Source organism: Peromyscus leucopus, chromosome 5 (genome assembly GCF_004664715.2).
Source record: "Peromyscus leucopus breed LL Stock chromosome 5, UCI_PerLeu_2.1, whole genome shotgun sequence".
Lineage (NCBI taxonomy): Eukaryota > Metazoa > Chordata > Mammalia > Rodentia > Cricetidae > Peromyscus > Peromyscus leucopus.
In genome coordinates this window covers 8,435,320-8,457,098 of record NC_051067.1, presented here as the reverse complement: position 1 = coordinate 8,457,098, position 21,779 = coordinate 8,435,320, and the positions used below count along the sequence as shown (strand labels likewise).

Genomic DNA, 21,779 nt, shown 5'->3' with positions numbered 1-21,779 from the left:
ATGTGGTTGCTGGGAATTGAACTCAGGACCTCTGGAAGAGCAGTCAGTGCTCTTAACCTCTGAGCCATCTCTCCAGCCCTCTGCCCTCCTCTTTTTTTTTTTTTTTTGAGACACATTTAAATTCTGTTTTCCAAGCTGCCCTCTAACCTCTGGGCTCAAGTGATCCTTCTGCCTCAGCCTCCCAGGTTGTTGAAACTGCGAGATGATACATATGGTCCGTTTTCCTATTCACACTATTTCCAAGCAACCCGTGTGACCACCTGTCACATCAGTGTAGAGGACTCTCAAGGCTAAAGACAGTGGTTTCTGGCAGGATTGACCTGGCTGAGGTCCCACTCCAGTGCACCAACCAGCCCTGTGGGTTCCGCGGGAAAACCGGCCAGGGCCACTGCAGGTGAAACCCGTGCCGCTCGGCCTCCAGGCGCTGGGAGGCGCTGTGGGGAATCAGCCACTTCCTTCCGCCTGCTCCTTCCTTCCGCGCCCGGCGCCAGCACATCCTGTTTTCGTTGGCCGCGCTCTGATGGCGGTCACTGCCGGACCTCTGACCACTTCGTAGTGCCGGTCCTCACTCGGCAGGCACCGTGAGGGCTCGGTGCCCCCCTCCTTTGTCCTCTTGACAAGCCTGCGCATCGTTCCTCAGGGCGCAGAACTTCTGGCGGCCGGCAGCATGGGCCGGGAGTCTCGGTGAGTCCGCGGGCGACCGGCTTCTTGGGCTCCGAGGGGAACGGGTGGCGGTGGCGGCGCGGCGGGTGTGGGTGGCCCCACGGGTGGTCGCTGAGGAGCCGGTTACCTCGGCTGCGAGGTTGCGCTGCGGCGCGCAGGGCCGCAGAGACTCCCCTGTGCTCGCAGCAGCCGGGTCGAGCCCCGAACCGGAGTAGCCTTCCGCAGCTCAGCCTCCCGCAGCTCAGCCTCCCGCAGCTCAGCCTCCCGCAGCTCAGCCTCCCGCAGCTCAGCCTCCCGCAGCTCAGCCTCCCGCAGCTCAGCCTCCCGCAGCTCAGCCTCCCGCAGCTCAGCCCGTCCTCTCCCCCCACCCCGAGCCTGCAGCCTCTTCACCTCCGTCAGCCCTGACCCCGGCTCACTCCCTATCGCTTCGCCTTTGCGACGTTGCTTACGGCCACTCTAGTTGACTTTCGTGCGCGCGTGGTCTTCCTAAGTCATTTAAAAGCGTGTGGGCAGAGGTTTTTACCACACCTGCAGTATGTGTGCGGCTCACTCTTACTGGGTTGTAGTAAACACTTGTTTCATGGACATTTACTTCGCAGATAGATTCCGCATTACTTTGTTACCTGCTGCTTGTCTTTTTGAAACCGTTCACATGCGCGCCTTATTATAACTATATTTGTAATTATACGGTGTCTTCAAAACTTTAGGATGTTGATAACAGGTTGAAGACCTTGAGTTGTAATTATTATTATTATCTTGCAACTGTGTAGCCGTGTGAAAGATGCTATGGTTCATTGTCTAGGGAGAATGAGAATTTGCATTGCTTTTAATGCTGATCGCACTCACTTTACCGGGTTATAATTTAGCTTCAGGAACATGAGCAAAGTGTGAGGGGAGCATCTTGAAAGTTTGTAGATAGAAAAGCCTGTAGTGCCATCCGGATAAAAGGAAAGGGTATACCCCCTTGACTACAGTCAGTTCTTTTGACTATCTTTTAAGTTTCCCGAAGGCATTGTTCTTCATCTGGGCACTTAGACCAGAGATCTGGAAGCAATATTTGACTCTTCCTCTCCCAACTGCTCACTTATTTTTATTTTTTTTCCGAGACAGGGTTTCTCTGTGTAGCTTTGTGCCTTTCCTGGATCTCGCTCTGTAGACCAGGCTGGCCTCGAACTCACAGAGATCCGCCTGGCTCTGCCTCCCCAGTGCTGGGATTAAAGGCATGCGCCACCACCACTGCCCGGCCCAACTGCTCACCTCTAGTTAGATTCTGCACTATTTACCCGTTCCTGATCTCTGACTTAATTAAGGCCCTTAATGTTCATTGCCCAGACTGTTTCAAATTGTTTCCTTCCTGAATTGCCTTTCTTGATCTTGCTGTTACAGTTATTATATTTGTATTGCTGGAACCAATAGTTTGAAGAGTGACACTTCAGAAATAACGATAAGAACCTGCCATTTTTGGCCTTAGTTTCCATTGGATCCTATTACTTTAAAGATGAAATTCAAACTCCTTAGACCTTTCTCAAGAAGGTCCACTTCACCCATTTTACCGTCACACTATTCTCTTTATGCTGTGCTTGGCTGATGTTCTTGATTTGTTCAGGGAACAGTGAAAGACTCAGAGGTGAGAAAGAGCAGGATATTTGAAAAGCAGCCTCAAAGCTCAGTTTTTTTTTCTTTTCTTTCTTTTGTTTGTTTTTTTGAGACTTTTGGGGTTTCTCTTTGTGCCTTTCCTGGAACTTAATCTGTAGCCCAGGCTGGCCTTGAACTCACAGAGATCCGCCTGGCTCTGCCTCCCGAGTGCTGGGATTAAAGGCGTGCGCCACCACCGCTCGGCTAAAGCTCAGTTTTTGTCCTTATGGAGGGAGCATTCATGAAGGATTGAAGAGAGGTAGAAGGAGGTAGATCCTGAAAAGGCTCAGAAAGTGAATGGATTGTTGATTCCTGTAAATAGCAGCTCTGTGGTGGTGGTGAGGAAGGCTGCTGTGTATTGATCTGAGGGCCTCACACATGCTAAGCGTGGACCACTCAGCCTGTTCCCCCAGCACAGCCTCAGTTCTCTGCCTATTCTAGTCAGATGTGAAGACAGACCAGCGCTTCTCTTGTGCCCTCCCACTTGACATTTAATTCATCCTTAAATCGAGTCAGTGCTAGGCTAGCGTCTTGTGTTTTGTTTTCCTTGCAGATCTTGGTATTTCTCAACACTTACACTTGCTCTTCTGACCTAAGCTGTCACTGTCTCTAACCTGCATGGTTGCTTTAGTTTCTTAATTTTTTTCTCTTTTTCTAGACACAGTTTCTCTGTGTAATCTTGGATGTCCTGGAACTCAATCTGTCAACCAGGCTGGTCTCAAATTCACTGACATCTGCCTGCCTCTGCCTTCTAAGCAGCACTGGGTTTAAAGGTGTGCATTACCACCACCTGGCTTAAAATTTTTTTTTTAACATTTTTTAATTACTTATGTGCATTGATGTTCTGCCTGGATGTATGTCTGTATGAATATGTCAGATCCCCTGGGACTGGAGACAGTTGTAAGCTTACCATGTGGGAACTGGGAATTGAATCCCGGGTCCTTTGTAGGAGCGGCCAGTGCTCTTAACTGCTGAGCCATCTCTCCAGCCCTGGTTGCTTTAGTTTCATATTTTTCCTCCTACTGTTGCCTCCTTTGTTTAATTTGTTCTTTGCTTAGCAACAAAATAATGCTTTCATTTTTACACACACACACACACACACACACACACACACACACACACACGATCTCTTAGTCAAGGCTGGCTTTGAACTGCTAGTCTAACTGCCTTCATCTCTTGAGTGCTGGCATTACATGCCTGGCTCTGAGTGATACTTGAAAACAGTCATAAGGTTGTGTCACTCGTTGTTTAACAATCTTTCAGTAGCCTTTTCTTTTTCTTTTTCTTTTTTTTAAGATTTATTTATTTTTATGTGTATTGGTGTTTTGCCCGCATGTGTGTCCCTGGAATTGGAGATGTGAGCTGCCATGTGGGTGTTGGAAATTGAACCCGGGTCTGGAAGAGCAGGCAGTGCTCTTAACCACTGAGCCATCATCTCTCCAGCCCCAGCCTTTTCTGTTTTTATTATCTATTTTCTTGTAAGAAAATGTATTCATGGAGCTGGAGAGATGGCTCAGTGGTTGAAAGCACCTGCTGTTCTTTCAGAGGCCCTGGGTTCAATTTCTAGCATCCACGTGGCTCACAGCTGCCTGTAACTCCAGTTCTAGGGGATCTGATACCCTTTTCTGGTTGCATAGGTACCAGATTATGAGGCATGTATATGTATGAGGCACATACATATACTCAGGCATATGCATATATGCATAAATAAATTAATTAAAAGTATGCAGTTAGAGGCGGGAGTATGCTGGTCTTAAACTGCTTGAAGTAAGTGATCTTTCCTTAGCCTTAGTAGCTGGCACTGCAGGGGTCTGCCACCATGGGTGGCCTAGTAGCTTTTCATCTTACTTTTACAGAGTAAAAGATGTAGTCATTGTAAGAGCCCCTAAGCTCTCCATGTTTGACTGCTCTTTATGTCTCTGATCTTGTCCCACGGCACTCCCTTGAGTCTTTTCTTTTCCTTCCTCTTCCCTTTGAGACAGTCTCACTGTGTAGTCCTGGATGGCCTGGAACTAACTCTGCTAGCTTCTGCCTCCTGCATGCTGGGGTTAAGTTGTGTGTGCCCACACCTGGTGTACTCTCTTACCTTGTTTAACTGTATTCCTTGCTGCTGTCCTTGGTGTGCCCGTCCAGATTCCTCCCCATGCGTTTACTCTTGTGCCCTTTGCCTGGAAGGTCTCCCCTGTATGTCCACATGGTTCCTGCTTTTATTTTCTTCAAGGGTCTCAAAAAAATAATGTCGCTTTATTAATGAGCTTTGCTAGTTGTCTGATATAAAATGTCAAACTTCCCATTTGCTCTCTTTTTTTCTGAGCTGGTTGTCTCCCGTCCAGTACTTGACCCATTGTGCGTTTCTTCATGTGCCTATGAGCTCTTCCTTTACCAGATATAAGCTGTCCTCTTGGAGCATAGCCTCTGCTTTTGACTGCTGAGCCATCACACCAGTCCTTTTTTTTTTTTTTTTTTGGTTTTTCGAGACAGGGTTTCTCTGTGTAGCTTTGCGCCTTTCCTGGAACTCACTCTGTAGCCCAGGCTGGCCTCGAACTCACAGCGATCCGCCTGCCTCTGCTTTAATCCCAATGCTGGGATTAAAGGTGTGCACCGCCGCCGCCGAGGAATGCCAGTCCTTTTGACAGGGTTTTACTTTGTAGCCCAGGCCTCAATTCCTGACCTCAAACCCATGGGGATCCTCATGCCTCAGCCTCCCAAGTCCTGTGCACGAGTCACCATGTGTGGCGTCCTTTCCAGTCTTCCCCTGGACATGTACTGTAGCCATAGTTCATTTTCTCCTTCTAATTAAACATGTGTTTAAATTGCTGAGTTTTTTTCCCCCACATAGAAATAAAATACAAGCTGCTTGCTAAGCTTAATCTTTGATTTGGTACTATTCTAGCCACTACCGCAAACGATCGGCATCGCGAGGACGTTCTGGAAGTCGGTCTAGGAGCCGCTCACCCTCTGACAAAAGAAGTAAACGTGGAGATGACAGACGTTCTAGGAGTAGAGAGAGAGATCGAAGGAGAGAGAGGTCTCGGAGTAGGGACAAAAGAAGATCACGGTCAAGGGACAGGAAGCGCCTGAGGTAAGACATTTATCTCTGAAGAACCAGTCATCTTGGGGCCTCTTACTAGATAAATTGGGCCTCTCCAAAGGTGCTCTGGTGTGGAATTTAGTGGCCCATTTGTGGGCCTCCTGCTTCCCCATTGTTTGATTAGACACAGACTTTGTCTTAAGCAATATTTTTTTTTTTTTTTTTTGGTTTTTTTTCGAGACAGGGTTTCTCTGTGTAGCTTTGCACCTTTCCTGGGACTCACTTGGTAGTCCAGGCTGGCCTCGAACTCACAGAGATCCACCTGCCTCTGCCTCCCGAGTGCTGGGATTAAAGGCATGCGCCACCACCGCCCGGCTTAAGCAATATTTTTAAGCTTAGAAATTTAGATTGTATTTTCTGAAATCCAGAGAGAACCCTTGAAGTCCCGAGAAAGACAGAAATAAGATAATGTTTTGTTTATGGAGGTTTTATTTGATTCTGCTGGAGAAGCTGACCATTGTGTTGAGAGTACAGTGGAAAGAAACAGAGGAAGAGCCCTCTTTGCTGTTTGTTTTAAGCTACTTAAATGGCTGTTCTTACATTTAAACTGAAAAACATCCGTGACCTTTTATTTTACATTTACTTACGTATTATTGACACTAGCGTCAATAGTTACAACAACAGTTTTCCTTACCCACTCAATTTTTTTCTTACTAAACCAGGAAAGCAAGACATAGTTAGACTATAACTAGCTCTGTAGACCGGGCTGACCTGGAACTCACAGAGATCCGTCTTGCCTCTGCCTTCCCAGTGCTGGGGTAAAGGTTGCATGCCACCATTATTCATTTCTCTGTTTAAAGTGTTCCATCTTTGGGTAGTAGAAGCCCCTTAGGTTCCTTGGTCGTTCTGACATTTGATAACTCCCTTGCATGTTGATGTGACAAGACAGGTTGGAAGGTGAGAATACTTTGGTATTTATTAATACCCAGTATTCTAGACAGACGAAGCATTTTGACTAGTTCAGTTTCATATTTAGTGTCCATGGACAGTTTCCCACAGTTCAGTCAAGTATGTGTTAAGTGAATTGATCGTTTAACATTTTGATCTTTGAGTTTTGTTTTGTTTTTGAGACAGGGTTTCTCTGTATAGCTTTGGAACCTGTCCTAGAACTGGCTCTGTAGATTGGGCTGGCTTCAAACTCACAGAAATCCGCCTGCCTCTGCCCCTGAGTGCTGGGATCAAAGGTTTGTCCCATCACCACCTGGCGATCTTTGAGTTTTTATATGAAAATAAAATTGTAAGATTTTTGGATCAAGGATTTTGAGGCTGAGCATAGTTGTATTCACCTTTAATCTGAGCACTAAGGAGTCAGAGGCAGGTGGATCTCTTGTGTTCCAAGCCAGTGAGACTCAAAAAAAGAAAAAAAAAATTGAGAGTATATAGTGAATTTTCCATGTTTTCTAGAGGACAGAAGTGGGATGCATGGGGTTGGGGGTGTCTGCCCTTTGTCATGTAACTAGTGGCTCACAGGAAGAATATTGCCTCCTAATCTTCAGATTTGGTCTTGTAGCTCAGGTTTGCGCATCTCCTTACTTGGGTTCCCCCACATCTGGGATTAGGGTTTTGCACAGCTCAGGGAGTGCTCCAGTGCTGCTCTGCAGCCCCAGGCGTGGGCTGTTTGTGAGAATTGGCTTTGGTGCTATAGGTGGTAGATTTAAAGTATTTATTGTTACAACTTGTTATGTTAGCAGACATTATTATGGAACATGTATAGTCACGCTTCCATTGATGCTCGTAAGAACTGGCTTTACTTGTGTCCAGTTTAGCTGAATTGGTAGCTAATTAAGAATGCTATCTATCTATTGGTGAAATTATTAAGGCCACTCCACGTAGTCATAAGGGAGGTTTATTTTGTGGGGTAACTTACAAGTGAAGGGATAGGTAACAGGGTCTGGGAAAGGTGTAGCGCAGTCTAGTGGTATTCTCTGGGGAACTCTGCTCGGTCTACCTCCAGTGTCCGGAGTCCAGGAATCAAGAGAGCCAGCGCATCTGGATCTCCGGTCTTCAGGGCCCTCAGGGTCTTCTCAGCCCCACCTTGTAGGCGTGACAGTTACCGAAGCCTCAATGGGGGTTGGAACTTCCAGATCAAAGCTGGAATGGCTACCCACTACAGCTACCTCTAATAATGATCCTAATTTTAAGAAACTTTTTATTGCGGGACAGTCATAATCTGAAATAATAACTCCCTTTGGCCACAAAATAAATGAACTCTCCTGTTCAGGCGTTCCAGAAGTAGAGAACGAGACAGAAGCCGAGAGAGAAGAAGATCTCGGAGCCGAGATAGAAGGCGCTCAAGGAGTAGAAGCCGGGGTCGGCGATCCCGGTCCTCCAGTCCTGGCAGCAAAAGCAAGAAGGCTGAGAACAGGTAACCCTGTCATTGACCACGTCTGCTGTCCAGTTCATACTCATCAGGAATTAGAGTTTGAATCTCGCTGTGAACTGTTGCCAGAACATTTATTTATTGGGTTATGGGGCTTATAATTCAGTTGGAGAATAGCAAATTCTACTGGTTTTAAACTCTACACTGTACTCTTATTTCATGTATATTATTAATGGTATATAAGAACTTTTGTAACCATCTTTGTGGGAATTCAGTGTCTTTTGTAGAGGCAGTGATGATTATTGAAGTGGGCATGGTATTCAGTTCCATCAGTTTCTGTTCCTTTGAGATTGTTTTCTTAGATGGTTAAGATATTTCTTAATAATGTATGTGTACCTGTGTAGGTATGTGTTCATGAGTGTAGGTGCCAAAGGAGGCAGGAAGGCTTCAGATCCTCAGAGCTGGAGTTACAAGTGGTTGTGAGCCACCTGCTGGGGGTGCTGGGAATGGAACTCCTTTGCAAGAGCAGTGAGTGGACTTAACCACTGCGAGCTCATGGTGTACCTTATTGAATTGCTGTTTGGAAAGTGTGGCCTTTACTTGTGTAAATTAAATGTGTATATTTCTTGTGATGCTGGTAACACTCAGGTGAAATGCCTCCTGTCAGATCGTGTGCTTGCTCTTCCCAGTCTCCTGTCACCGTCACTGCTTCTTCTCAGCAGCCAAGAACGTGGATGTGTTGACTTTTACTTGTTTCCCCTTCCTGTTTTATTCTGTTGCTGTTACTTCTCCCATATTGGTTGTTTTACTTTTTTTTTTTTTTTTTTGGTTTTTCGAGACAGGGTTTCTCTCTGTAGCTTTGCGCCTTTTCTGGAACTCACTTTTTAGCCCAGGCTGGCCTCGAACTCACGGAGATCCGCCTTGCTCTGCCTCCCGAGTGCTGGGACTAAAGGCGTGCGCCACCACCGCCCGGCTGGTTGTTTTACTTTTTAAGTTGTACTTTTATTTTACCAAGGCCACTGTAATACTGTTGGGATTTCTTGAAATAAAAAATAAACCTTAGTCCTAGTACTTAGGCAGAGGCAGGGGATTCTCTCTGTTTGAGATCAGTCTGGTTTACATAAAGTTCCAGGACAATCAGGGCTCTGTAGAGAGAGCCTGTCTCAACAAAAAACGAAACAAAACAAAAAAAGGAAAAGAATAGAAAGTGAAATGGAGGACTTCTAGAATACTGAATTTTGTGTCTATGTGGATGTCTTACCTGCATGTATGTCTGTACAGTGTGTGCACATCTGGTGCCCATGGATATCAGAAGAGGGTGCAGGATCCCTTAAAAGGGAACCACGGATGATTGTGAACCAACATATGGGTATTGGGATTCAAACCAGAGTCCTAGAAGAGCAGTTGGTGCTTTCAGCCGCTGAGCCATCTCTCTAGCCCTTGTTTTATCTCTTGACCTTGGTTATGGGAGTGTGGATATCTATTTTATAATGACTTCAAATTAATATTCCATTCTCTTGTCCTGACTTTTTGTTTGTTTGTTTTTTGAGACAGGGTTTCTTCTCTTTGTACTTTTGGTACCTGTCCTGCATCTCGCTCTGTAGACCAGGCTGGCCTCGAACTCACAGAGATCCGCCTGGCTTTGCTTCCTGAGTGCTGGGGTTAAAGGCATGCACTGCCACTGCCTGGCCTAGCTTATTTTTTATTTATTGAGGTAGGATCTTGCTATGCAGTCCTGGTTGGCCTGGTTGAAAAGTATTATTTCATTTTCTTAGCATTTTGTCTCGCTGGGTGAAGCCACTACTGACTTTTCTTTATTGTTTTGCCACCTATGTGTACATCTTAGCTTACTTGGTTTTTAACTTCATGTGAATGGAGTTCTATGTTCTTTGTTCAGCACTGTTTGCGATGTGTCTGTGTTGCTTCTGTTTGTAGTCGAATGTGTTTTTCCCATCCACCAGTTTCCAAATAACCGCTCAGAGGCTTAATATTACTTATAAATGCTTGGCCGATAGCTTAGGCGTGTTACTAACTACCTCTTACACTTAAATTAAGCCATAATTCTTATCTATGTTTAGCCACATGGTCTTGGTTTCTTTTCTTAGTACAGCGTTCTCATCTTGCTTCTCTGTGTTTGCCTGAAACTCTCTGATTCTGCCCTTCCTCTTCCCAGAATTTCCTAGTCTGGCTCTCACACTCAATCTCTTCCTGCCCAGCTGTTGGCCAATCACCTTTTTATTAGCAGTGAGAGTAATACATATTCATAGTGTACAAAAAGATTGTTCCAGCCGGGCGTGGTGGCGCACGCCTTTAATCCCAGCACTCGGGAGGCAGAGCCAGGCGGATCTCTGTGAGTTCGAGGCCAGCCTGGGCTACCAAGTGAGCTCCAGGAAAGGCACAAAGCTACACAGAGAAACCCTGTCTCGAAAAAAACCAAAAAAAAAAAAAAAAGATTGTTCCACAGCATCTGTCAGTTTTGTTCCCGAATAGTGTTCTGTGGGATCACTGTATCAGAACTTCCTGTTCTACTTAAGTGGATGTGTGGCTGGGCTCTGAGTGCCTTGAGCTCTTTTTTCTTATTTCCCTTTTCTAGGATGTTGGCATCAAACCCCAAACCTTGTGCTTTATAGGCAGGTGTTTTGGGCCTGAGCTAAAGCTACGGCCTATGGCTTTTTAAACAGGGTCTTGGTATGTGTACCTCAGACTGGCCCTGAATTCCTGACCTCCTCCTGCAGCCCCCTGAATGCTGGGGAGTATCCCTATGTCCTACTGCCCTAGCATACCTGCATGTGAGCTTTTGTAGGAAATAGATATGGAAGTGAAACTGCTTGCCCATCGACACGGCTCTGCTTTTAACTAGGTGATGGCAAGTTGCTTTACAGAGAGTTTGTATTTCTACCCCACCACCAGAGTGAGAAATCTCTTGCTTCACCCTTTTTACATTGTCTAGAATTGCCAGTCTTTTATATATGTTTCTGTCAGTTGATCAGATAGATATTTAATAATATTCTGGTTTTTTGTTGTTTTTTTTTTTTTTTTTTTTTGCTTTTAAGAATTGGAAAGAAGCCGGGTAGTGGTAGCGCACGCCTTTAATCCCAGCACTCTGAAGGCAGAGGCAGGCGGGTCTCTGTGAGTTCAAGGCCCTCCTGGGCTACAGAATGAGTTCCAGAAAAGGCGCAAAGCTACACAGAGAAACCTTGTCTCGGGGGAAAAAAAAAGAATTGGAAAGAAGTTCATTACAGAGAGAAACTAAATACTCAAGTGTTGATTGTGGGTTAGGTGTCATATGCTTTTTTTTTTTTTTTTTTGAGCGTCTTATGCTTGCTAGGCAAGTGCTCTACCACTGAACTAAATCCCCAACCCGACATATGCTTTTAATCCCCATGCTCAGGAGGCAGAGGCAGGTGGATCTTTGAGTTCAAGGCCAGCCTGGTCTACAGAGTGAGATCCAGGACAGCCAGGGCTACACAGAGAAACCCTGTTTCAAAAAGCCAAAAAACAAACCACTCACCCCACACAGAAAAAAGTTGATTGTGGGCTTCTCAAGAGAGAGATGCCTTATTGTGGCTTTAATATGCAAGTTTCTGATTGCTATTGAGATTGGATATTTCTTGCATCTTTATTGGCCATTTCATTTCTTTTCTGAAGTTCATGTTTATATCTTTTTTTTTTTTAAAGATTTATTTATGTGATTATACAGTATCCTGTCTGCATATGTCCCTGCATGTCATAAGAGGACACCAGATCTCATTACACATGGTTGTGAGCCACCATGTGGATGCTGGGAATTGAACTCATGACCTCTGGAAGAGTAGCCAGTATTCTTAACCTCTGAGCCATCTCTCCAGCCTTCCATCTTATTTTTTAAGAGAGTATCTTCCTGAATGTGGCCTGGATGTTTCCAGTAAATTCCCGGAAACTAATGTCATGCCCAGCTTTCACCTGGGGCTGTGGCTCCGTACTCAGGTTCTCAGGCCTGTGCAGCAGTCAGTTTACCTCCTGAGCTGTCTCCCCAACCCATTTTACTAATTTAATATATCGGTGCTTTTGAACTTCTTAGCAGACATGAGTAGAAGGATATTTTACAAACTGATCGTAAGATTAACTAGCGATAGGGCTGAGGAGTGATGGACGGCCCAGGTTAGCTCAGCCCCAAGCACCCAGGTTAATAAAGCTAGGCCAGGGTGTGCACTTGTCATCCCAGAGCTGGGGAGGAGACAGGCTTAGCAGTGGGTCTTGCTGGCCAGCCAGCCTAACCTTGTCTCAACAAGTAAGGTCAACAGCTCCCAAGGAATGCTACCCCCGATTGTCCTTGGGACTCTACTACACATGCTTGCACACACATGAACATATGGGTACACACACCCTACACTCAAGAACACACATTAGAAATACAAAGGAAAAACAAGATTGAAGACTCCTTGTGCCATTCCCATAAAGACATGTCATAAAGTCGCAGTCTCAGAAAGTCGCTTACAAAGTCTCGGACAGTGTTAGGTGTCTGCTTAGAGATGGGTAAATAAACCCATGAAAGAACATAGAGAGCCCGTAGGCAGCTGTGTAAGTGACAGGTGACACTGCAGTGTGTGGAGAAGTTCTGAAGATAAAGGTCCTAGGGACATTTGTTACTCTAAGACAGGACCACCTTCACTGTGTTCATAGAAAGCAGTCCTGGGCAGACTAAAGAGCAAATGCAATGGCAGAAAAAAGTTAGCTGGTAATTTTTATGGAGTTTGTATTTGGAGACCATCTTTTTCATCTCTGAGTATCTTTGTTAAATCTGAAAGGATGTCTAGAAATCACCAGAAACACCAGTCATGAACGGAAGAGGAGAGAGTGAATACATATGGGACCTCGAGAGGCCAGAAGAGATCCCCTGCAACTGGTGTTAGCAGTGGTTGTACGCTCCATGTGGGTGCTGGGAACTGAACTTGGGTCTCTTCAAGAGCAGCAGTGCACCTAACAGCTGAGCCAACTCTTTAGTCTGACCTTGACTAATTTTATATCATTAAATCATTTTGTTATTAGAGGCATAAGTCAAATTGTAAACCATTGTAATTTTAGTATTATACAGACATGAATTATTAAACTTTTACAGTCCTGCTTAGATTTCGTAATTGTTTTTCTTAGACAAATTTCCAAATATTTAATAATGTTTTCTATTAGTGCTAAAAGATTTACTTTCCTCATAGTCCAGGTATTTATTATTGGAATATGACATGTGCCGATTATTGAAGAAATAAGAAAATGAGATCCAGTCGGTTAAGTAGTCTAAAATGTGATCCTAGGACCTTGAGATGGCTCAGTGTGGTAAAGGTGCTTGTGCTGAGGCCCGAGCTGACTGATCCTGGTTCCCAGCTGAGGCCCGAGCTGACTGATCCTGGTTCCCAGTGTAGGAGAGGCCTGACTCCTGCACGTTGTTCCCTGACCACAGGTGTGGTCACACGCACATACATTACTCAGTAACTGTCATAAAGTGAGGAGAAATGATTCTTGGGTTTCCAATGACAGTGTCTCACTCTCTCGTTCTCTGGCAGGTCCAGGTCCAAAGAGAAGGCGGAAGGTGGGGACGGCTCCAAAGAGAAGAAGAAAGACAAAGATGACAAGGAGGACGAGAAGGAGAAGGACGCCGGGGTAGGTTTGGCTCCACACAGCTCTGTAATGGCAGTCTTGTCTTCACAACAGACCGTGCAGCCCTGGCTGTCCTCGACAGCCTGTAGACCAGGCTGGCCCTGAACTCACAACTCACAGAGATCTGCCTGCCTGCCTGCCTCTGCCTCCTGAGTCCTTGGATTAAAGGCATGCACACCCCCACCCCCACCGCAATAATTACTTCTTAATGATACTCTTTATCTTTATTTTTACTTTTAAGTAATTTATAACTAATATAAAATAAACAGGAAGATAAAGGTCTTGAATCCCTCTGAAAAACATTGCATATTTATGTTATCGGTTTTTAATTAGAAAGTATGACCAATCCATGTAAATAGTATCGGATTGTCCTAAAAAGTATATACAAATTTAGACTCAAGAATTTTACACATCAAAAAAAAAAAAAAAAAAAAAAATTTACGCATCACCGGCAGCAGTGGCACCCACCTTTAATCCTAGCACTCCGGAGGCAGAGGCAGGTGGATCTCTGTGAGTTTGAGGCCAGCATGGTCTACAGAGCAAGATCCAGGACAGGCACCAAAAGTACGCAGAGAAACCCTGTCTCGAAAAACCAAAAACAAAAAACAAAAAACAAAAAAAACAAAAAGAATGTAGGCATCTAGGACCACACAGTGGTTTAGCTGGAGAGCAGTTAGTGCAGAAGCCTGGGGCCTGAGTCTGAACAAAGAACCCATGAGAAGGTGGGAAGAAGAGGGCAGATAGCATGTTTCCTTTTGACTGTACACTCATGCTGTGGCCTACACACCCCACAGACATGATGTGTAAATAAATGAAAATGCACTTTTCTTCCTTCTTTGCCAACGTGGGGGTGTCAAAATTTATTTTCGTCAATCTAATAGGACATAATTGATAATGGTATGGGTGTAGTCAGACTTTGTTTGGGCCACCAGCTCACAACAACATTGAGACTTATTAATTATGAAAGCCTGGCCTTAGCTTAGGTTTTTTTCCCAGCTAGCTCTTATAACTCAAATTTGTGTTCTGTCACTTGGCTTGGTTACCTCTCCTCTGTATAGTATGCCTGACTTCTTCAGTGTCTCACTGGCGTCCTGCCTCCTTTCTTCCCAGGGTCCTCTCTCTCTCTCTGGAAGTCCCACCTATTTTTTCCTGCCTACATATTGGTTTTTCAGATCTTTATTAAACTGATCAGAAGGCCTCTTAGGCAGAGATACATCTTTTTTTTTTTTTTTTTTTTTTTTTTTTTTTTTTTGAGACAGGGTTTCTCTGTGTAGTTTTGGTGCCTGTCCTGAATCTCACTCTATTGACCAGGCTGGCCTCGAACTCACAGAGATCCACCTGCCTCTGCCTCCTGAGTGCTGGGATTAAAGGCGTGCGCCACCACCGCCCGGCAACACACATCTTTACAGAATACAAAAAGATTATCTCACAACATACGGATTATTTTTTTTTTAATTTTGGATTATTTTATGTGTATGTCTGTGTGCCTCTTGTGTGCCCGGTGCCTGCAGAGGCCAGAATAGAGTGCCAGGGACTGGAGTTAACAGATGGTTATGAGTCACTATGTGGATGCTGGGAATCAAACAAGTCCCCTGGAAGAACAGCCAGCATTCTTAACCGCTGAGCCAATTCCCCAGCCCCATCTTCCGGGTTTCTTCACTAAAAGTGCTTTGTGTTCTGACCCTTCCTTCCTCTCTTTCCATCCCTCCTTTCCTCACTGTCTTTCTTTCTCAGAGTCTTGCTGTATATAGCTCAGGGTGGCCTGGAGCTAGCCCTAGCCTCCAGGTGCTCATGACCAAGTGTGGCTCTGTGATTCCCAAATATATATGTCTTAAATTATATCATGTTTTGTGGGGCTTACACACATGGCGTGCCATGACACAAGTATAGCTAACTTCAAGAGTTAGTTCTCTACTTCCCCTATGTGAGTTATGGGGATTGAACTGATGATCGTTTTTGGGCGCAAGTGCCTTTGTCCTCTGAGCCATCCTGCGGGCCTTGCCCTAATAGAACAGGAGCATGGTATAAAGATGGGTGACTACCAAATATGATTTGCATTTAGGAATGTGTACACACATCCATTTTTCTTTTTGAGTATTTTGGAGAACTTATTTAGAAGCACATGTGGAGTATACTTGCTAATTCTGATTTTGATTTTCCCTCTTTTTTCTTTCCCTCCAAAGAACTTTGACCAGAATAAACTGGAGGAAGAAATGAGAAAACGAAAAGAAAGAGTTGAAAAATGGCGAGAAGAACAGCGTAAAAAGGCCATGGAAAACATAGGGGAACTGAAAAAGGAAATTGAAGAAATGAAACAAGGGAAAAAGTGGAGTTTAGAAGATGATGATGGTATGTTTGGGATGTGGGGGACACTTTTAAAACATTGTGGCGAATAAACAGAATGTTGTATTTACATTTTTAGCATTTTCTCCCGTACCCCCTGTTGAACTGAGGGTCAACGCTTTGGGTGTGTTGATCAGATGTTCCAGCACTGAGCTCCTCCCTAGTTGCACTTGAACCAGTTCAGGCCTAGAATGTGAAGTGTGGTTCTTCACCACTGTCCTTTCCAGAGCTTTCTTCATCCCAGGTGGAAACTTCACCCATTGACGAGCTCACCGTCTGCCTCCACCAGCCCTTGTACCTTACACAGCTTTCTGTCTCGGAGAATCTGCCTGTGTTCCTCACATTGCAGCCATACTGTTGGTGCCTTCTTGTGTCTGGCTGTTGAGCATCATACTTCAGTCTCCCAAACATCGGGATTATGGCTTGTGCTACTGTGCCCAGTTGATGCCATGTTTTATCATCTACTCACTTGCTATTAGCTATTTGAGTTGTTTCTGCCATCTGTTTTTTATTGTGACTAATGCTCCTGTGAGCAATAGTATGCACAGAAATATTTGAGTTTCTGTTTACAACTTGTCCTTTTTGTTTTTTGTTTTGTTTTTTGGGTAAATCTATGTACTTAGAAGTAGATTTGCTGGATTCATGCTAAGATTCTTGTAGTTTTAGATACAGGGTCTCACTGTGCTGTCTAAGTTTGCCTGGAGTTTCTGCACTCAAGTGACTCTTCCCTTAACCCTGAGTAGTTGGGACTGTAGGGTAAGGCACTGTGCCTGGCCATTGTCAAAGGCCTCCTTCAGTGGAGGCTGGTCTGACTTCAGAGCACACAGTTGTGCACTTTCGGAGTTAGTAGATGGAGCTAGTGCATTTGCTGCCCCTGTAACTGTTATGAGAGTCAGCGCCCCCTGGTGGTTCCCCATCATCCAGAATTCCAGCTCCAGGCATTCAGCCTCCTCTTCTGATCTGCACATACACGTTTATCTTTAAAGAAAGAAACACATCCCTAACTGTTCATGATTTAGGAGAGAAATACTTTCCTCCTGCCTCATGTTGTGCTTCTGAGCCTTGAACCCAGGGCTGAGCACATGCCATCAGAGCACTGCCTTACACTCCGGCCCATCCCATTTCTGATTTTAGTAAGTGGAGACTGTGGTATCTCACGGAAAACAGAGTTTTGATCCCTTTTCTTCTGTGACAGTTCCTTTCTCAGTTAGGATTTTTATTGCCGTGAAGAGACATCATGACCACGGCAACTCTTTTTTTTTGAGGGGGGTTGGTTTTGAGAGGGTTTCTCTGTGTAGTTTTGGTGACTGTCCTGGATCTCACTCTGTAGATCCGGCTGGCCTTGAACTCACAGAGATCCACCTGCCTCTGCCTCCCATGACAATGCTTAAAAGGAAAACATTTAGTTGGGGTAACTTAAATTTTCAGAGGTTTAGTCCATTATCATCATGGCTGTCATGGTACTAGAGAAGGAGCTGGGAGTTACAAAATCATGATCTTTAGGCAACAGGAAGTGGTCTGTTTCACTGGGTGTGGCTTGAGCCTGTATGAGACCTCAAAGCCCACCCCCACCGTGACACACTTCCTCCATCAAGGCCACACCTCCAAATTATGCCACTCCATATGAGCTTATGGGGCAGTTACTTTCAAACTACCATAGTTCCAAACTCAAAGTTTCTGTTTATCAGTGGTCATGATGGGAAGAGTAGATTTTCTTGAGTTAAGCGTGATCAATGTTTTTCTGTCACTGGAAGATATTGAAGGTAAGAATAGTTAAAAATCGGGGCTGGAGAGATGGCTCAGAGGTTAAGAGCACTGACTGCTCTTCCAGAGGTCCTGAGTTCAATTCCCAGCACCCACATGGTGGCTCACAACCACCTGTAATGAGATCTGGTACCCTCTTCTGGCCTGCAAGGACACATGCAGACAGAACACTGTTTGTATAATAAATAAATAAATCAAAAAAAAAAAAAAGAATAGTTAAAAATCTAGGGAGAAATTACTATTGTTGGTAAAGTTCTCTCTTGTGCAAGCATGAAGACCTGAGTTGAGTTTCATTTCTTAACCCATGTGGAAAAAGCATAATGGTGCCCCTGTCACCCCGCTCTGGGGAGGGAGAAAGAGGTACATCCTGTGGACTCAGTGCCCAGCCTGCCTATCCTAGTTGGTGAGTTCCAGTCCAAGTGAAACAGAGACACTTTGCCTTAAAACACTGAGGTGGATAGCACCTGACTAATGGTAGCCTACGTTGACTTGTGTCTACCGTACACGTGTGTGCACAGTGGGGGTGGGGAGTGGAAGAGTGAGTGAGCAAGCGTGAGAGAAACAGATGTCATTTTTAGCCGAGATTTTAGTGTTCACTATAAAATCTAGAACTGTGGTGTTTTTGTTTATTTGGTTGTTGGAAAATCTGGCCCAGGGCCTAATGCATACTAGAAAAGCCACTCCTGCTGGGCTATATGTGTCCCCAGCTCTAGAAATAAATTTAAGTATAATTACCCTTTTACCCCCTTTTTTTTGTTTTGTTTTTTGGTTGTTGTTTTTTCTTTTTTTTTTTTTTCTTTTTTTTTTTTTCTTTTTTTCTAGACAGGGTTTCTCTGTGTAGCCCTAGCTGTCCTGGATCTTGCTCTGTAGACCAGGCTGGCCTTGAACTCACAGAGATCTACCTGCCTCTGCTTCCCAAGTGCTGGGATTAAAAGCATGCACCACCTCCTGGCTTATTTATTTACTTATTTTTTGGTTTTTATTTCCCCCTCTTAAGTGATTTATTAGTATTTTTTTTTGCTCACTGCTACTTAACAGTAATTCATGCATTATTAGAAATGTCAGACCTTCCACGTGTGAGCACTTGGGCTGTACCTAGGAGCAGATTATAACCCAGAAGAGGGGCGTTTGCACAGTGGGGGAAAAAATTGATGGAAGTCATAGAATGGATATGGCATGTCTTTTCTTTAAAAAATAATTGTAAAATTATTTGGTGTGCTTGTGTGTGACTGCATTCCCATGCTCACACACACACACACACACACATGCAGAGGTCCGAGGACAGGCTCCAGGAGTCATTTCTCCTTCCACCATGTGGGGTATGGGGTTGACCTGGTTGACAGGCTTGTGCAGCAAGAGCCTTTACCCACTGAGCATCTCACTGGCCTCTATTGCCTGTGGTCAAAGAAAATACATTGTGCTCTTTTAGACGATGAAGACGACCCTGCAGAAGCTGAAAAGGAAGGGAATGAAATGGAGGGTGAGGAGTTGGACCCATTAGATGCGTACATGGAAGAAGTGAAAGAAGAAGTGAAGAAGTTTAACATGCGGAGCGTGAAAGGCGGCGCAGGAAATGAAAAGGTGTGTGGCTAGCTGCCTGGAGAGCCGGCCTTTGTCACTCTTGTTGCTCTGTTGACCTCAGCTCTAAGAAGTTAGTGGGGTCCCGGCACTCATTCAGGAGGCATACACAGAGGCAGGCGGATCTCTGCAAGTTGGAGGGCAGCCTGGTCTATATATTATATAGTGAGTTCCAGGACAGCCAGGACTACACAGAAACACCCTGTCTTGAAAAAGAAACAGCAACAAAAAAAGAAGTTGGTGGGGTTTTTATGTTAAGTGATCATGAAGTGAAAAAGTAGGCTGTGTTGCTGGGGGTGGGGTCACACTTCTTTCATTGCAGCACTTGGAAGTCAGAGGCAGGCAGATCTGTGTGAGTTTGAGGCCAGCCTGGGCTACAGAGGGAGTTCCAAGACAACCGGGGCTACACAGAGAAACCCTGTCTCAAAAAACCAAAAACCGAAAACAAACAAATTGTTGTATAAACTTACATGTTATGCAGTCTGTTCTGTGTATGTGAGTGTATCTGTGAACTGTTGTGCAGACACATTGAAAAGTTCACACAAAACAAAAGCGAAGCTTTCTTGGTCTTCTAAAACTTAAACTGGTTTGTTAGTTTCAATTACATTTTGTGTGATTTAACATTGTCTTGTATCTGGTGTCCACATATTTTAAACTTTGTTTTTTTGTTTTACCTCTGCACAATATTTTAATACTTTTTGTTTTATTTTAGAAGTCTGGGCCAACAGTCACAAAAGTTGTTACTGTGGTAACAACCAAAAAAGCAGTAGTAGATGCTGATAAGAAGAAGGGAGAGCTGATGGAGAATGACCAGGATGCCATGGAGGTGATTCTTCGTTTGGACTTGGTTTATGATCGTGTCTTAGGAGCATTTATTGCAAAGCATTGATGCTGGCATGTTTTGTAGTCAGTCACACAAACCGTTATTGGGGCAAATTCTTGCTCCTCTCAGTGCTATAATAGTAGTATGACTGTGTTGTGTCCTACTTTTCTATTCTGCTTCATCGCTCATCTCAGGCACACAACACCAAGAAAAGGGAAACAATAAAATGAGTGACATTTCTTCCCATTATATAGTGTAAAGGTCTAGATAATGAAAACAATAGCAAAACTTTCATGATATTTCTGAGAGTCATATGAGGTTTGTGTTACTATTAAAACTTTGAATAAAGAAAAAGAGAAATTAAGTTGAAAAATTTTTAAGGCATTTATTTATCTATGTTCAAAATTATGGACAGTCTTACTTGAGATTTTTAGGTTATGCAATCTTACTAAGTTGAACATTTTTTAAGGCGTTGATTTATTTATGTTCAAAGTCATGGACATTCCTACTTGAGATTTTTAGATTGTGCAATCTTAATTTTCCTGGAGTGGCAGGGAAGCCTCGTGGATCAGTGTGTCATAGATTGCATGCGAAGTGCCGCCGAGCGGTTCCTGAGTTGGGGGGCTCTAATAGGGGGGGCTTTGACAGCCAGGACTCTTGTCCTCTGGCAGGGGAAATGAATAATGACTTTGCTTTTCTTCCTGGAAATTTAAGTATTCTTCAGAGGAGGAGGAAGTTGATCTTCAGACGGCCCTCACAGGCTACCAGACAAAACAGAGAAAACTTCTAGAACCAGTTGATCATGGAAAAATTGAATATGAGCCATTCAGAAAAAATTTTTATGTTGAAGTTCCAGAACTAGCAAAAATGTCTCAGGAGGGTAAGCTGCTTCTGTTTGCTTCTTTATTTTGTGGTAGACTTGGGGTTGCCCTCTATTCCTCAGGGGCAGTGTATGTAGGCCTGGGAGTTGGGAGATATTTTAGGAAGTTTTTTTTTTTTTTAAGATTTATTTATTATGTATACAGAAGAGGTGCCATATCTCATTACAGATGGTTGTGAGCCACCATGTGGTTGCTGGGAATTGAACTCAGGACCTCTGGGGAGAGCAGTCGGTGCTCTTAACCTCTGAGCCATCTCTCCAGCCCTTTAGGAAGTATTTTTAAAAAGAACAAAATGGATTTATTCACATAGTTGATGTTCTTACAGCTGAAAGTACTGTTCATGTCAGATTCAAACAAAATGTTTCTGTTGGCCTTGTTGGTGTGTGAGACAGTTGGTGACTAACAGCCGTCAGTCACTGTTGGTGAAGTAAAGGCATCTGTGCGACTCAGGCAGCAGGCGGTTGTGTTGCCCGGCATTCCTTATTCTGTTCCAATTGAAGAAAACATGAAAGCCAGAGTGTTGTGCTTGGAGTGTTTCCCATTGTTCTTGATTTACTGCAGCGGTAATTCCTCTGTCTCTCTGAATCCTAGTGTTTCTCTGTGGTCAGCTATGGGGTTTTATTAGGTAGCACTTAACGAGAGGGGAGGATGTTTGACCTTTGCCTGCCTAGTGAACGTAGGTAGATGGAACCAGTAGAAGAGCTTCTGATGGGGCTTTGTTTTCCAGAGGTGAATGTGTTTCGATTGGAAATGGAGGGCATTACAGTTAAAGGAAAAGGTTGTCCCAAACCAATTAAATCATGGGTCCAGTGTGGAATTTCCATGAAGATATTAAACTCCCTCAAAAAGTAAGTGGTTGATGGTTATGTACATTTTTCAGTGTCCTGCTAGCCCTTTCGCACAGATATCTCTAGATTTTAATTATATGCATAACTGAAAATTGTTTTCTTAGGTGAAGGGACCCATCCTAGGTAGTTGAGCATGCTAGGGAAGTATCCCACCACTGAGCTGCATCTTAGTCCCAGTCCTTTTTTAAGGAATTTGTGAATG

General features: G+C 44.3%; 1 protein-coding gene across 3 annotated transcripts in view; it reads left to right on the top strand.

Annotated features, from left to right (window-relative positions):
• The first annotated feature begins 481 nt into the window (after positions 1 to 481).
• The window catches only part of Ddx46 (DEAD-box helicase 46), a 54,534-nt gene continuing 33,236 nt past the window's right edge, over positions 482 to 21,779 (top strand). For 2 of the 3 annotated variants that reach the window (XM_028863462.2, XM_028863458.2), the window contains exons 1-9: positions 482 to 684; positions 5,192 to 5,380; positions 7,611 to 7,754; positions 13,247 to 13,343; positions 15,524 to 15,689; positions 18,877 to 19,028; positions 19,738 to 19,851; positions 20,563 to 20,728; positions 21,457 to 21,577. In XM_028863462.2, the coding sequence (XP_028719295.1) occupies positions 668 to 684; positions 5,192 to 5,380; positions 7,611 to 7,754; positions 13,247 to 13,343; positions 15,524 to 15,689; positions 18,877 to 19,028; positions 19,738 to 19,851; positions 20,563 to 20,728; positions 21,457 to 21,577 (1,166 nt within the window). In that variant the 5' untranslated portion in view covers positions 482 to 667. The remainder of the gene's footprint in view (positions 685 to 5,191; positions 5,381 to 7,610; positions 7,755 to 13,246; positions 13,344 to 15,523; positions 15,690 to 18,876; positions 19,029 to 19,737; positions 19,852 to 20,562; positions 20,729 to 21,456; positions 21,578 to 21,779) is intronic. The other variant, XM_028863469.2, reaches the window with a different exon arrangement.